General features: G+C 39.9%; 1 protein-coding gene across 2 annotated transcripts in view; it reads left to right on the top strand.

Annotated features, from left to right (window-relative positions):
* LOC133657640 (SH3 and PX domain-containing protein 2A-like) overlaps window positions 1–14,744 on the top strand; it is a 180,114-nt gene that overhangs the window by 91,493 nt on the left and 73,877 nt on the right. For both annotated transcript variants that reach the window (XM_062059206.1, XM_062059205.1), the window contains exon 7: window positions 11,010–11,138. In XM_062059206.1, the coding sequence (XP_061915190.1) occupies window positions 11,010–11,138 (129 nt within the window). The remainder of the gene's footprint in view (window positions 1–11,009; window positions 11,139–14,744) is intronic.

The raw sequence follows: 14,744 nt of genomic DNA, 5'->3' as shown, positions 1-14,744 counted from the left end.
TAATAGTAGTATTGCCTGTTAGAGGCGGCCCTCTGGGGCCAAACATACAAGTGCCATGTGGCCCTCAGTGAAGAGGAGCTGTGTGGGAGCAGGAAGCACGTGGACAAATGTGAGCGGGACATAAACACAGCAAGCAGTCAATAGAGCTCGCCAAGATGTAAATACTTGTAATCTCTAAGCCTCATAAATAGTCACTGCATGCATATTTAACAGCACTCAAGCGAGCCTGTGTGGAATGGGCTTTGTCTCAGTGACAAATGGAGGAGCTTTAACACATTTACAACAAGACTTTGTGTTGTTTTTTGTCTTACTGCTTTTGCAGAATATATCGTCCTCGCTTTGAAATATAAAATGTTGTTAATATAATCTGCTGTTAGCGGACACTTTCTCAAAGAGTAGTTTTGTTAGCAGATAAAAGACCCATTGAGATCGAGACCTAGACAAGATATTTCATGTTTACACTGAGTAACTTATTTTTGTTGCAAATAATCATGATTTTAGAATTGAATGGCAGCAACACATGTCAAAAAAGGCATTTTTTACCAGTGTGTTACATGGCCTTTCCTTTTAACAACACTCAGTAAAGGTTTGGGAACTGAGGAGACACATTTTTGAAGTGGAATTCTTTCCCATTCTTGCTTGATGTACAGCTTAAGTTGTTCAACAGTCTCCCTTCTCATATTTTAGCCTTCACACATTTTCAATGTCTGGACTACAGGCAGGCCAGTCTAGTACCCACACTCCTTTACTATGAAGCCCAGGGCTTGGCATCGTCTTGCTGAAATAAGCAGGGGCGTCCATGATAACAACATATGTTCCTCCAAAAGCTGTATGTACCTTTCAGCATTAATGGTGCCTTCACAGATGTGTAAGTTACCCATGTCTTGGCCACTAATACACCCCCATACCATCACACATGCCGCCTTTTACACTTTCACCCTAGAACAGTCCGGATGGTCTTTGGTCCGGAGGACACGACGTCCACAGTTTCCAAAAACAATTTGAAATGTGGACTCGTCAGACCACAGAACACTTTTCCACTTTGCATCATTCTGGGTGTTGTTGATAAATGTCTTTGGCTCTGCATAGTAATAAATAAATAAATGATAAATGGGTTGTACTTGTATAGCGCTTTTCTACCTTCAAGGTACTCAAAGCGCTTTGACAGTATTTCCACATTCACCCATTCACACACACATTCACACACTGATGGCGGGAGCTGCCATGCAAGGCGCTAACCAGCAGCCATCAGAGGCAAAGGGTGAAGTGTCTTGCCCAAGGACACAACGGACGTGACTAGGAAGGTAGAAGGTGGGAATTGAACCCCAGTAACCAGCAACACTCCGATTGCTGGCCCAGCCACTCTACCAACTTGCACTTACAGATGTAGCGACCAACTGTAGTTACTGACAGTGGTTTTCTGAAGTGTTCCTGAGCCCACGTGGTGATATCCTTTACACACTGATGTCGCTTTTTGATGCAGTACCGCCTGAGGGATCGAAGGTCACGGGCATTCAATGTTGGTTTTCGGCCTTGCTGCTTACGTGCAGTGATTTCTCCAGATTCTCTGAAACTTTTGATGATATTACGGAGCGTAGATGGTGAAATCCCTAAAGAAATGTTGTTCTTCAACAATTTGCTCAGGCATTGGTTGACAAAGTGGTGACGTTGCTTGGATGGAAACATATGTTGCTCCAAAAGCTGTATGTACCTTTCAGCATTAATGGTGCCTTCACAGATGTGTAAGTTACCCATGTCTTGGCCACTAGTACACCCCCATACCATCACACATGCTGCCTTTTACACTTTCACCCTAGATCAGTCCGGATGGTTCTTTTCCTCTTTGGTCCACAGTTTCCAAAAACAACTTGAAATGTGGACTCGTCACACCACAGAACACTTTTCCACTTTGCATCGGTCCATCTTAGATGAACTCGGGCCCAACGAAGCCAGCGGCGTTTCTGGGTGTTGTTGATAAATGGCTTTGCCTTTGCATAGTAGAGTTTTAACTTGCACTTACAGAGGTAGCGACCGACTGTGGTTGCTGGCAGCGGGTTTTCTGAAGTGTTCCTGAGCCCATGTGGTGATATCCTTTACACACTGATGTGGCTTTTTGATGCAGTACCGCCTGAGGCATCAAAGGTGTGTAATATCATGGCTTACGTGCAGTGATTTCTCCACATTCTCTGAACCTTTTGATGATATTACGGAGCGTAGATGGTGAAATCCCTAAATTCCTTGTTGAGAAATGTTGTTCTTCAACAATTTGCTCAGGCATTTGTCGACAAAGTGGCGACCCTCGCCCCCGTCCTTGTTTGTGAACGACTTGAGCATTTCACGGAAGCTGCTTTTATACCCAATCATGGCACCCACCTGTTCCCAATTAGCCTGCTCACCTGTGGGATGTTCCAAATAAGTCTTTGACGAGCATTCCTCGACTTCCTCACTTTTTTTTGCCACTCGTGCCAGCTTTTTTGCCACATGTTGCAGGCATCACATTCCAAATGAGCTAATATTTGCAAAAAATAACAACGTTTTCCAGTTTGAACGTTAATTATCTTTCCTTTGCAGTCTGTTCAATTGAATATAAGTTATATATATATATATATATATATATATATATATATATATATATATATATATATATATATATATATATATATATATATATATATATATATATATATATATATATATATATATATACACTACCGTTCAAAAGTTTGGGGTCACATTGAAATGTCCTTATTTTTGAAGGAAAAGCACTGTACTTTTCAATGAAGATAACTTTAAACTAGTCTTAACTTGAAAGAAATACACTCTATACATTGCTAATGTGGTAAATGACTATTCTAGCTGCAAATGTCTGCTTTTTGGTGCAATATCTACATAGGTGTAATAGAGGCCCATTTCCAGCAACTGTCACTCCAGTGTTCTAATGGTACAATGTGTTTGCTCATTGGCTCAGAAGGCTAATTGATGATTAGAAAACCCTCGTGCAGTCATGTTCACACATCTGAAAACAGTTGAGCTCGTTACAGAAGCTACAAAACGGACCTTCCTTTGAGCAGATTGAGTTTCTGGAGCATCACATTTGTGGGGTCAATTAAACGCTGAAAATGGCCAGAAAAAGAGAACTTTAATTTGAAACCCGACAGTCTATTCTTGTTCTTAAAAATGAAGGCTATTCCACAAAATTGTTTGGGTGACCCCAAACTTTTGAACGGTAGTGTGTATATATATATATATATATATATATATATATATATATATATATATATATATATATATATATATATATATATATATATATATATATATATATATATATATATATCCTATTTTATTTACCATTTACACAACGTGACAACTTCACTGCTTTTGGGTTGTGTACAAGTCGCAGGGTTCAAACAGAAGAAAAAGGTAGCAGCTGTAAGTCAGTAATATATGGTATATACAGTATAATCTCCAATTCTATTATTATCAATGCACATTTTTGCTTTTGCATCATCACAAAAAAGAACACAGAAAGCCAAAGAAGAAGCCTCTATGGACCCTGACTAGACATTGTAATCATCTCAGTTGCGACCATGCATATTCAGAGTCGTCTACATGTAGTGTGCGTAATGACAAATGGCAGTGAAAGTGCGTAATTACACATGCATGAGTGCTTTATGAGCTGTGAAGAAGCATCGTGTCATTCATCTGCCTGTAGTAAGTCATGCCGTAGTAAGCGAATGGAAAAACACTTCCAAGAAAACAAGATAGCTTTTTGCCCGCGTCGACTGAAATACGAGCGCTGCCATGTTGTACTTGGAAGAGCCGGAGACAATACCTCAAATAGAAAGTGGGGTGTTTTTCTTGCCGTGTTGTTTCTGTCTCCAGCAGTTGTTGGTTGTAGGCAAACGTGGGCGAGACCACGTTGTAGACTCCACGGTAGTCCCACTTTGTAGTGGATTTGACAGACTGACTTCATGACTCGTTACCTGCTGTGTCTAATTTACATTCTGAACGCATAGTAACTGCCAGATTGTGAGGGAAATATGAATCTCTGGTAGGGTTGTACACGGCAAAAAGTCAGTGTTCAAAAACAAGAAAAAAATATACAAAAATGACGGGTATTTTATTTAAACTAAGCAAAATTATCTGCCAATACAACAAGACTTTCCAAAATAAGTAAAATTAGTAGGGATGTCCGATAATGGCTTTTTGCAGATATTCCGATATTGTCCAACTCTTTAATTACCGATACCGATATCAACCGATACCGATATCAACCGATATATACAGTCGTGGAATTAACACATTATTATGTCTAATTTGGACAACCAGGTATGGTGAAGATAAGGTACTTTAAAAAAAAAAATTATAAAATAAAATAAGATAAATAAATTAAAAACATTTTCTTGAATGAAAAAGAAAGTAAAACAATATAAAAACAGTTACATAGAAACTAGTAATGAATGAAAATGAGTAACATTAACTGTTAAAGGTTAGTACTATTAGTGGAGCGGCAGCACGCACAATCATGTGTGCTTACGGACTGTATCCCTTGCGGACTGTATTGATATATATTGATATATAATGTAGGAAGCAGAATATTAATAACAGAAAGAAACAACCCTTTTGTGTGAATGAGGAGGGAGGTTTTTTGGGTTGGTGCATTAATTGTAAGTGTATCTTGTGTTTTTTATGTTGATTTAATAAAACAAAAAAAAACAAAAACAAAAAAAACGATACCGATAATAAAAAAAACGAAACCGATAATTTCCGATATTACATTTTAACGCATTTATCGGACATCCCTAAAAATTAGTTAACCTCAATGAACCCCAAAAATAGCTTAAAGGCCTACTGAAATGACATTTGTTTTATTTAAACGGGGATAGCAGATCCATTCTATGTGTCATACTTGATCATTTCGCGATATTGCCATATTTTTGCTGAAAGGATTTAGTAGAGAACATCGACGATAAAGTTCGCAACTTTTGGTCGCTGATAAAAAAATTTTTTTTTTTTTTTTTTCATTAAGAAATACAATCATGTGTGCTTACGGACTGTATCCCTGCAGACTGTATTGATCTATATTCATATATAATGTATATATTGTGTTTTTTATGTTGATATAATAAAAATAAATAAAAATTAAAAAAATTGTTTTTTTTTTTTGTTTGTTTTTTTTTAAATTTCTTGTGCGGCCCGGTACCGGTCCGCGGACCGATTGGTACCGGGCCGCACAAGAAATAAAAACAAAACAAAAAAAAAAAATTTTTTTTTTTTTTTTTTTTTTGGGGACCACTGCTCTAGAGTGTTTGAGGACTGTTGGGAGAAATGGTAGTTCAATGGTATTTATGTCCCACCTGTCTTCTTTCTTAAACCCCATTGGGATTGATATGTTCTTATTCTTCTTGACACACATTCCCTCCGTCCAGAAACACTTTATCACACTTGGAAAACAAACGCTTCATTTGCTCCCCCCCCCCCCCCCCCCCCCCCCCGATTCACTCCTCTTGTGACATCGGCTCGCTTGAAATATTTGTTGTCTTTCCTTCTCCCGCGCTGGTCTACTACTGATGGATGAAGGTGACGTCACAACACCTTCAAGCAAAACACACATCTGAGGTATTTATGTGTGCTCTTATTTAGAGTGTGTGTCGTGCTTAGTTGGCTTTAGTTGTGTCGCAAAAGTGTTCAAATGACCATACAAATGATGCAGAAATGATAAATATGTTAGAAAATATGTTGGAAGTAGGGTTGTCCCCATACCAATATTTTGGTACCGGTACTAAAATGTATTTTGATACTTTTCGATCCTTTTCTAAATAAAGGGGACCACAAAAAATGTCATTATTGTCTTTATTTGAACAAAAAATCTTAGTGTACATGAAACATATGTTTATTATTGTCATTTAGTCCTTAAATAAAATAGTGAACATACTAGACAACTTGTCTTTTAGTAGTAAGTAAACAAACTAAGACTCCTAATTAGTCTGCTGACGTATGCAGTAACATATTGTGTACCTATTATTTTGTACACATTATGAGGGACAAACTGTAAAAAATTGATTATTAATCTACTTGTTCATTTACTGTTAATATCTGCTTATTTTCTGTTTGAACATGTTCTATCTACACTTCTGTTCAAATGTAATAATCACTTATTCTTCTCTTCTTTGATACTTGACATTAGTTTTGGATGATACCACACATTTAGGTATCGATCCGATACCAAGTAGTTACAGGATCATACAATAACATATAATACAGTGTTTCCCACACATTCATTTATTTGTGGCGGCCCGCCACGAAAGAATTACGTCCGCCACAAATAAAATGTATATATATATATATTTTTTTTTTGTTTGTTTGTTGTTTTTTTTTGTCCTGTCCAGCTTCTCAGGCAAATCATATAGTTGATGTAGATGCCCATATAGGCTGTTCAGATTTACTTCACAAATACTTCTCTTGTTGCCTTATTTGTATTTGACCACTACTGTTTTCTGTTTATTTGTTACTGACTGTGGCAGGACACCTCTGCCTCTGTTTCACTTTATGTTGCTGGTAAATAATATGGTTGTAGTAGTAGGCTAAAGTTAAATTATTTAGTATGCACTAATTAAAGGGGCAGAGCTTTAAGAGACATTTTAGCTTTTATATTTTATAAGATATATTTTTCGTAAGAACCACAATTAATAAATATATTTCAGTGAATAACTTATTGTTCAAATCTGTATATAAATATGTACATAATTATATTGTAAAATGGATGGATGAATGGATGGATGGACGTTTAAAAACAAAACTGTTATTATTAATTAGTAAGTATACATTTTTTGAGCCTTTTTAGAGAAAATCATATCATTGGAGTAAATTATGCAAATTACTCTATGATGTAATGGGGACCACGCCCATAGCCACGCCCCCGCCGCCACAGGTATCTTGGCAGTTTATGGGAAACACTGTAATACCTAATAAACCAATACTGATGAAGAAGTACTGATGTATCGATGCGATACCAAGTAGTTACAGGATCATACAATAAAATATAATACCTAATAAACCAGGCCCTGCAATGAGGTGGCGACTTGTCCAGGGTGTACCCCGCCTTCCGCCCGATTGTAGCTGAGATAGGCTCCAGCACCCCCGCGACCCCCAAGCGGTAGAAAATGGAAGGATGAATGGACCTAATAAACCAATACTGACGAAGAAATACTGATGTAAAGGGTAGGTGTCGCGCTGTTTTCTGTTTGAACATGTTCTATCTACACTTCTGTTAGAATGTGATAATCACTTATTCTTCTCTTTTTTGATACTTTACATTAGTTTTGGATGATACCTCACATTTAGGTATCGATACGATACCAAATAGTTGCAGGATCATACATTGGTCATATTCAAAGTCCTCATGTGTCCAGGGACATATTTACTGACTTTATAAACATAATATACATTTACATTTTTTTATTTTGTGATGATAAAAAATATCGATGTAATCATAGTAGTATCGAGTAGCTACGCTATTGTTCTTGGTATCATTACAGTGGATGTCAGGTGTAGATCCACCCATGGCGTTTGTTTACATTGTGACGGCGGTGAGCTATTGTATCCTCCTACGGTGTGTAGTGAAGCATGTTTAGATATTCCTCGTCCTCCAGTGATAATAATACTTGTAAGAAACATACTTCATTCGTCGCCATGGAGACAAGGATTAGTGATTTGGAAGTAGCTAAAACACTGCCGACTGCGGACGGATGTTAGATGTCTTAAAGCAGCTCTTCCTGAGGGTGTTTCAGTGTTATAACCTCACCTTTATCTTGACTTTTTTTACACCAAAATGCGTCCATTCTGTCTCCACACTGTGTCTGCTTGTAAGTACAAACAAACTGGCAGCTCAGGTGCCCATATTTTACTGTTAAAAAATGATTCAGTCAAAAACTGGACTCCGGGGCGCGGGGGTCCAGACTGAGGCCAAGGGAAAAAAAAAACGCATAGCCGTAGCACTCATAAACATGTTACATAGAATCAACAAAACTTGCAACAGAGGGGGAGGGAGTAGGAGCTACGGAGGCCGGCTAACAACCGTGCATCCCTAATTTCTTTGAGTCACTTTATGTACTATTTCACTGACTAACTATTCTGGACCACTAGATTTTAAATCAGGCGTGTCCAAAGTGTCAAAAATATGTAGCTAGCTTAGCTTACTTCATAGTGTCGTACATTGGATTGGTTTTAGCATCTTGAATGCACGAAACGTACCAAAGGTGGACACCAAAGCTTTAGATGGAATATTTTCATAAAAACAGGCTAAAATACCACACATTGTAAGACTGGCACATGAATCCTTACAGGGGCTTAAAAACACTGGTCAGCGTAAACATGCCTGGACAGCTAATGCTAATGTTAGCTCTGCTTTATTTCAGTCAGCTACAGTTACAAAACCGCACTAAAACAACACCTCCAGGCAACTTCAACCCTTGACTAACACAAATAAAGCAGAGCTAACATTAGCATTAGCTGTCCAGGCATGTTTACGCTGACCAGTGTTTTTAAGCCCCTGTAAGGATTCATATGCCAGTCTTACAATGTGTGGTATTTTAGCCTGTTTTTATGGAAATATTCATCTAAAGATTTGGTGTCCACCTTTGGTACGTTCCGTGCATTTAAGATGCTAAAACCAATCCAATGTACGACACTAAGAACTAAGCTAAGCTAGCTACATATTTTTGACACTTTGGACACGCCTGATTTAAAATCTAGTGGTGCGATACTGTGGTCCAGAATAGTTAGTCAGTGAAATATTACATAAAGTGACTCAAACAAATTAGGGATGCATGGTTGTTAGCCGGCCTCCGTAGCTCCTACTCCCTCCCCCTCTGTTGCAAGTTTTGTTGATTCTATGTAACACAAACTTGCCAACGTTGAGACTTCCAATATCGGGAGGTGGGGTGTGGGGGGTGGGGGGTGGTTGGGGGCGTGGTTATTTACAGCTAGAATTCACCAACTCGAGTATTTCATATATATATATATATATATATATATATATATATATATATATATATATATATATATATATATATATATATATATATATATATATATATATATATATATATATATATATATATATATATATGTATGAAATACTTGACTTTCAGTGAATTCTAGCTATATATATATATATATATATATATATATATATATATATATATATATATATATATATATATATATATATATATATATATATATATATATATATATATATATATATATATATATATATATTTATTTTATTTACATAGAAAAAAAAATACTTGAATTTCAGTGTACCGGTGGCTATCCATTAGATGGCAGTATTGTCCTGTTTAACTTCTCCGTTCATGATGAGTATATCATTTCGGCCACCGTGTTCAATGGAGAAGTCTGTTCTACAAAATGTACAGGCAACATACCCCTTCCCCTTCGAACTGTCCTGGATGAACTGAAATTCTTGTTTCCATTCGTTTTGGAACTTGCAAGCGTATTTCTTCATCTTGCTCGTCGACGGCGTCGACATGTCTGTAACTTCCTCGTTCTTCTGCTCCGTCTCCTTGTTGTGTGCGCAGTTGTGCACTCTACTCTCTAAAAGCCCTAGATGTTATGACGTCATTGGGCAGGCAAGCTGTTTATATTGTGGGAAAGCGGACGTGAGAACAGGCTGTCCCCACTCAGTCTCAGGTCCGAATTGAGCTGGAGGGGGCGTAGCCTCCAGCTCCGGCTGAATACCGGGAGTTTGTCGGGAGAAAATCTCTGCCGGGAGGTTGTCGGGAGAGGCGCTGAATACCGGGATTCTCCCGCTAAAAACGGGAGGGTTGGCAAGTATGATGTAACATGTTTATGAGTGCTATGGCTATGAGGTTTTTTTTCTGTGCTGAGTTGGGAAATTGTGTTAGATGTAAATATAAACGGAATACAATGATTTGCAAATCATTGTATTCCGTTTATATTTACATCTAACACAATTTCCCAACTCATATGGAAACGGGGTTTGTATATACTCTGTGATGACTGTATTATGCTGGTAGTATATATTTGTACCATGAACTAATTTACGTGGACCCCGACTTAAACAAGTTGAAAAACGTATTGGGGTGTTACCATTTAGTGGTCAATTGTACGGAATATGTACTGTACTGTGCAATCTACTAATACAAGTCTCAATCAATCAATCAAAAAGTTTCACCAATTCACGAGATGATTTTTGGTGATTAAGCCGTCGTTTGCAGTGCGTCCTCAGAAATAAAAGCCATCTGGGTCTGGGCGCCGGCTCGAAGACGAATGCGACGGAGTTATGAAAACAAGCACAAACGGTGTAAAAAAAAAAGTACGTCGCCGCTGGTGTTGACATGGTTAAACCCAGCGAGGGAGAGAAAGGAACATTTCCATTGGCCGGCCCGCACACCGTAGGCCGAGGTTTAGGGTTTCACGGAGGGCCATCCCTCCGAGCTCGGCTCCAGCCCCTTCATCTGGTTCTATTTAAGGCTCTCTGGTGCCGACTCTTATGATTGGCGTACACAACCCCCCTACTCTTCCACCAAGTCCCAGCCCCGACCGAGGAGGCTTTTTAGCAGATGGTTTATTTTCCAAGGGAAGCCATTTCTTTCTCCCTCTATCTACCGTCCTGTCCTTCGGACTTCTTTATGACTTCTACGGCATCTCTCCATCCAGCTATGCTTGCGCCCAACCTGGGTTCTGCCCCGTTGTGGATGAGGATGGATTATCTACTCGAGCATTCCCTTTCTGCAATGAGGATCTCTTTGTAGACATCTCCACTGGCCTTCACGGTGGGCTGGAGGGTGATGCAGCTCTATGGCTAGACTCTCAGGAAGATGCACTGAGCCCTGTGAATATTGTGATTGGCTGAGCTCAAGCGACAAAGCGGCCTATGGCACAGCGGGTGCCCAGCGGTCGCTCCCGGGGACCTATGGCTGGCAGCTGGCTGACGGCGTGTTTCTTCCCGTCGACTCCAGGTCTGGACGCCTCGGACCCCATGCTCCTGGAGCAGTACGTGGTGGTGGCCGGTTACCAGAAGCAAGAGCCGGCGGAAATCAGCCTCCAAGCGGGTGAGGTGGTGGACGTCATAGAGAAGAGCGAGAGCGGTGAGTGATCCCGACAAACGCATGCTCAGCGAGATTCCATCAGTCAATATTTCCTTTGTCCACTCGCTGAAATGTCGTTTTAGTCCCGTCTGTAGGCTCGCTCTGCATTTTGTCCCACTGTTGCTTCAGGCTCCGGGCCAGAATTCTAAGATGAATCTCTCCCAGACTCGCATTAATTAGTCCGCCGCACTTTCATGGGAAGCCAACAAGACGTGCCTGATTTTACAAATGCCAGCTGCAAAGAGTCCTGAGTCAGCTGTTCAACCTCTGGAAAATGTTAACAGGCGGGGCCAAGAGTTTGTTTTCCATATTACCCAGTGTGACAATCGCAAATAATCTAGGATTAGGACAGCTTTTTATGGAAGCTAACTCTTTAACTCCTCAACTGCTGCACACATAGGGATGAACTTTTGTCAAAACCAGTACCGGATTTTCCGGACCATAGGGCGATTTTTTTCATATACACACTACCGTTCAAAAGTTTGGGGTCACATTGAAATGTCCTTATTTTTGAAGGAAAAGCACTGTACTTTTCAATGAAGATAACTTTAAACTAGTCTTAACTTTAAAGAAATACACTCTATTCATTGGTCTCACGTTTGTCCTCTAAGCTTGGAGAATAAACCACAAAATACCAATTTCTGCCTGGTGATTGAATATAAACATCAGCTTATGTGCCATAAGAGAATCTGGGAGAGACTAGCAATTTAAATTCCCCATTGGAGGAATGCTGGTCAACGCAACAATTGCTAATGTGGTAAATGACTATTCTAGCTGCAAATGTCTGGTTTTTGGTGCAATATCTACATAGGTGTATAGAGGCCCATTTCCAGCAACTATCACTCCAGTGTTCTAATGGTACAATGTGTTTGCTCATTGGCTCAGAAGGCTAATTGATGATTAGAAAACCCTTGTGCAATCATGTTCACACATCTGAAAACAGTTTAGTTCGTTACAGAAGCTACAAAACGGACCTTCCTTTGAGCAGATTGAGTTTCTGGAGCATCACATTTGTGGGGTCAATTAAACGCTCACAATGGCCAGAAAAAGAGAACTTTCATCTGAAACTCGACAGTCTATTCTTGTTCTTAGAAATTAAGGCTATTCCACAAAATTGTTTGGGTGACCCCAAACTTTTGAACGGTAGTGTAAGGTACACTAAAGGAGTCATATTATTATTATTTTTTTCTGAATGTAAAAGACTTCCTTGTGGTCTGCATCAGTGTTGTTCAACCGCTGAGATGCAGTCTGGTGTGCCGTGGGAGATTATCTAGTTTCACCTATTTGGGTCAGAAATATATTTTTTGCAAAGCAGTAATTATAGTCTGCAAATGACGTGTTGTTGTTGAGTGTCGGTGCTGTCTAGAGCTGGGCAGAGTAACCCTGTAATACTCTTCCATATCAGTAGGTGGCAGCAGGTAGCTAATTGCTTTGTAGGTGTCGGAAACAGCGGGAGGCAGAGTGCAGGTAAAAAGTGTCTAATGCTTTAATAATAAATAAACAGAAGACCCCTAAGAAAAGGCATTGACGCTTAGGGAAGGCTATGCAGAACCAAACTAAAACTGAACTGGCTGCAAAGTAAACAAAAACAGAATGCTGGACGACAGCAAAGACTTACTGTGGAGCAAAGATGGCGTCCACAAAGTACATCCGAACATGACATGACAATCAACAATGTCCCCACAAAGAAGGGTAAAAACAACTGAAATATTCTTGATGGCTAAAACAAAGTAGATGCGGGAAATATCGCTCAAAGGAAGACATGAAACCAACTAGAAGGTCTTACTGACAACAATCCTGTCCAACACTTTCCTGTTTGACTCCTTCCTGTGTGACTCCTTCCTGTTTGACTCCTTTCTGTTTGACTCCTTCCAGTTTGACTCTTTCCTGTTTGACTCCTTCCTGTTTGAGTCCTTCCTGTTTGACTCCTTCCTTAGTGACTCCTTCCTGTTTGACTCCTTCCTGTGTGACTCTTTCCTGTTTGACTCCTTCCTGTGTGACTCCTTCCTGTTTGACTCCTTCCTGTTTGATGCTTTCCTGTTTAACTTCTTTCTCTTTGACTCCTTCCTGTTTGACTCCTTCCCGTTTGACGCTTTCCTGTGTGACTCCTTCCTGTTTGACGCTTTCCTGTTTGACTCCTTCCTGTTTGACTCCTTTCTTTTTTTACTCCTTCCTGTGTGACTCCTTCCTATTTGACTCCTTCCTGTTTGACTCCTTCCTGTTTGACTCCTTCCTGTGTGACACTTTCTTGTTTGACTCCTTCCTGTGTGACTCCTTCCTATTTGACTCCTTCCTGTTTGACTCCTTCCTGTTTGACGCCTTCCTGTTTGACTCCTTCCTGTGTGACACTTTCCTGTTTGACTCCTTCCTGTTTGACTCCTTCCTGTGTGATACTTTCCTGTTTGACTCCTTCCTGTTTGACTCCTTCCTGTTAGACTCCTTCCTGTGTGACTCTTTCCTGTTTGACTCCTTCCTGTTTGACTCCTTGCTGTGTGACTCCTTCCTGTTTGACTCCATCCTCTGTGACTCCTTCCTGTTTGACTCCTTCTTGTTTGACGCCTTCCTGTTTGACTCCTTCCTGTTTGACTCCTTCCTGTTTGACTCCTTCCTGTTTGACGCCTCCCTGTTTGACGCCTTCCTGTTTGACTCCTCCCTGTCCGACACTTTCCTGTTGGACTCCTTCCTGTTGGACTCCTTCCTGTTTGACGCCTTCCTGTGTGACTCCTTGTGTGATCTGATTGGCTATGGCAATTATCTATCAACTGTATGTGCCCGTTCACTTACAGTGCACAGACATTGTTGATTCTGAAGGCCCCCGGGCAGATTTCGGACAGCACGGCAACATAAGCTAGCTGAAATCTGATTGGATAAAAACTCTAACCTAAAAACAACATATAATATGACATGAAGAGAATATGAATACTTTTACATATTCAGGGAAAGTAGATTAAAAATGATTTAATTATGATCATGATTTCTGGTTACGTTAGGCCAGCAGATGCTAGTATGTCTTCCAAAGACCACAATCCATAGGAGGGCCACAAATGTCATGTAAAATCAGGTGGCATATTTTTTGTGTGCAAATTGTCCAGGATGGTTTCATAAATGTCCACACAAAGACACAAATACCTATGAGATTGTTTCCAGCAAGTCCAATCAAAAGCAGCTTTACAGACAAAAGATGAAAACTCTAGTTGAGTGCTGGTTATTTGTTAAGAACCTCAAGCGTGCCAAAGCATATGTTTTTGGTAAGAACTCTCAATGATAACTAAAGCCGAGTATAAGCCGCTCCAAAGCGTGAATGGCAACGCCTGTTTGACGCCTTCCTGTTTGACTCCTTCCTGTGTGACACTTTCTTGTTTGACTCCTTCCTGTGTGACTCCTTCCTATTTGACTCCTTCCTGTTTGACTCCTTCCTGTTTGACGCCTTCCTGTTTGACTCCTTCCTGTGTGACACTTTCCTGTTTGACTCCTTCCTGTTTGACTCCTTCCTGTGTGACACTTTCCTGTTTGACTCCTTCCTGTTTGACTCCTTCCTGTTAGACTCCTTCCTGTGTGACTCTTTCCTGTTTGACTCCTTCCTGTTTGACTCCTTGCTGTGTGACT

Source organism: Entelurus aequoreus, linkage group LG09 (assembly GCF_033978785.1).
Source record: "Entelurus aequoreus isolate RoL-2023_Sb linkage group LG09, RoL_Eaeq_v1.1, whole genome shotgun sequence".
Lineage (NCBI taxonomy): Eukaryota > Metazoa > Chordata > Actinopteri > Syngnathiformes > Syngnathidae > Entelurus > Entelurus aequoreus.
This window is presented reverse-complemented; position numbering and strand designations above follow the sequence as displayed.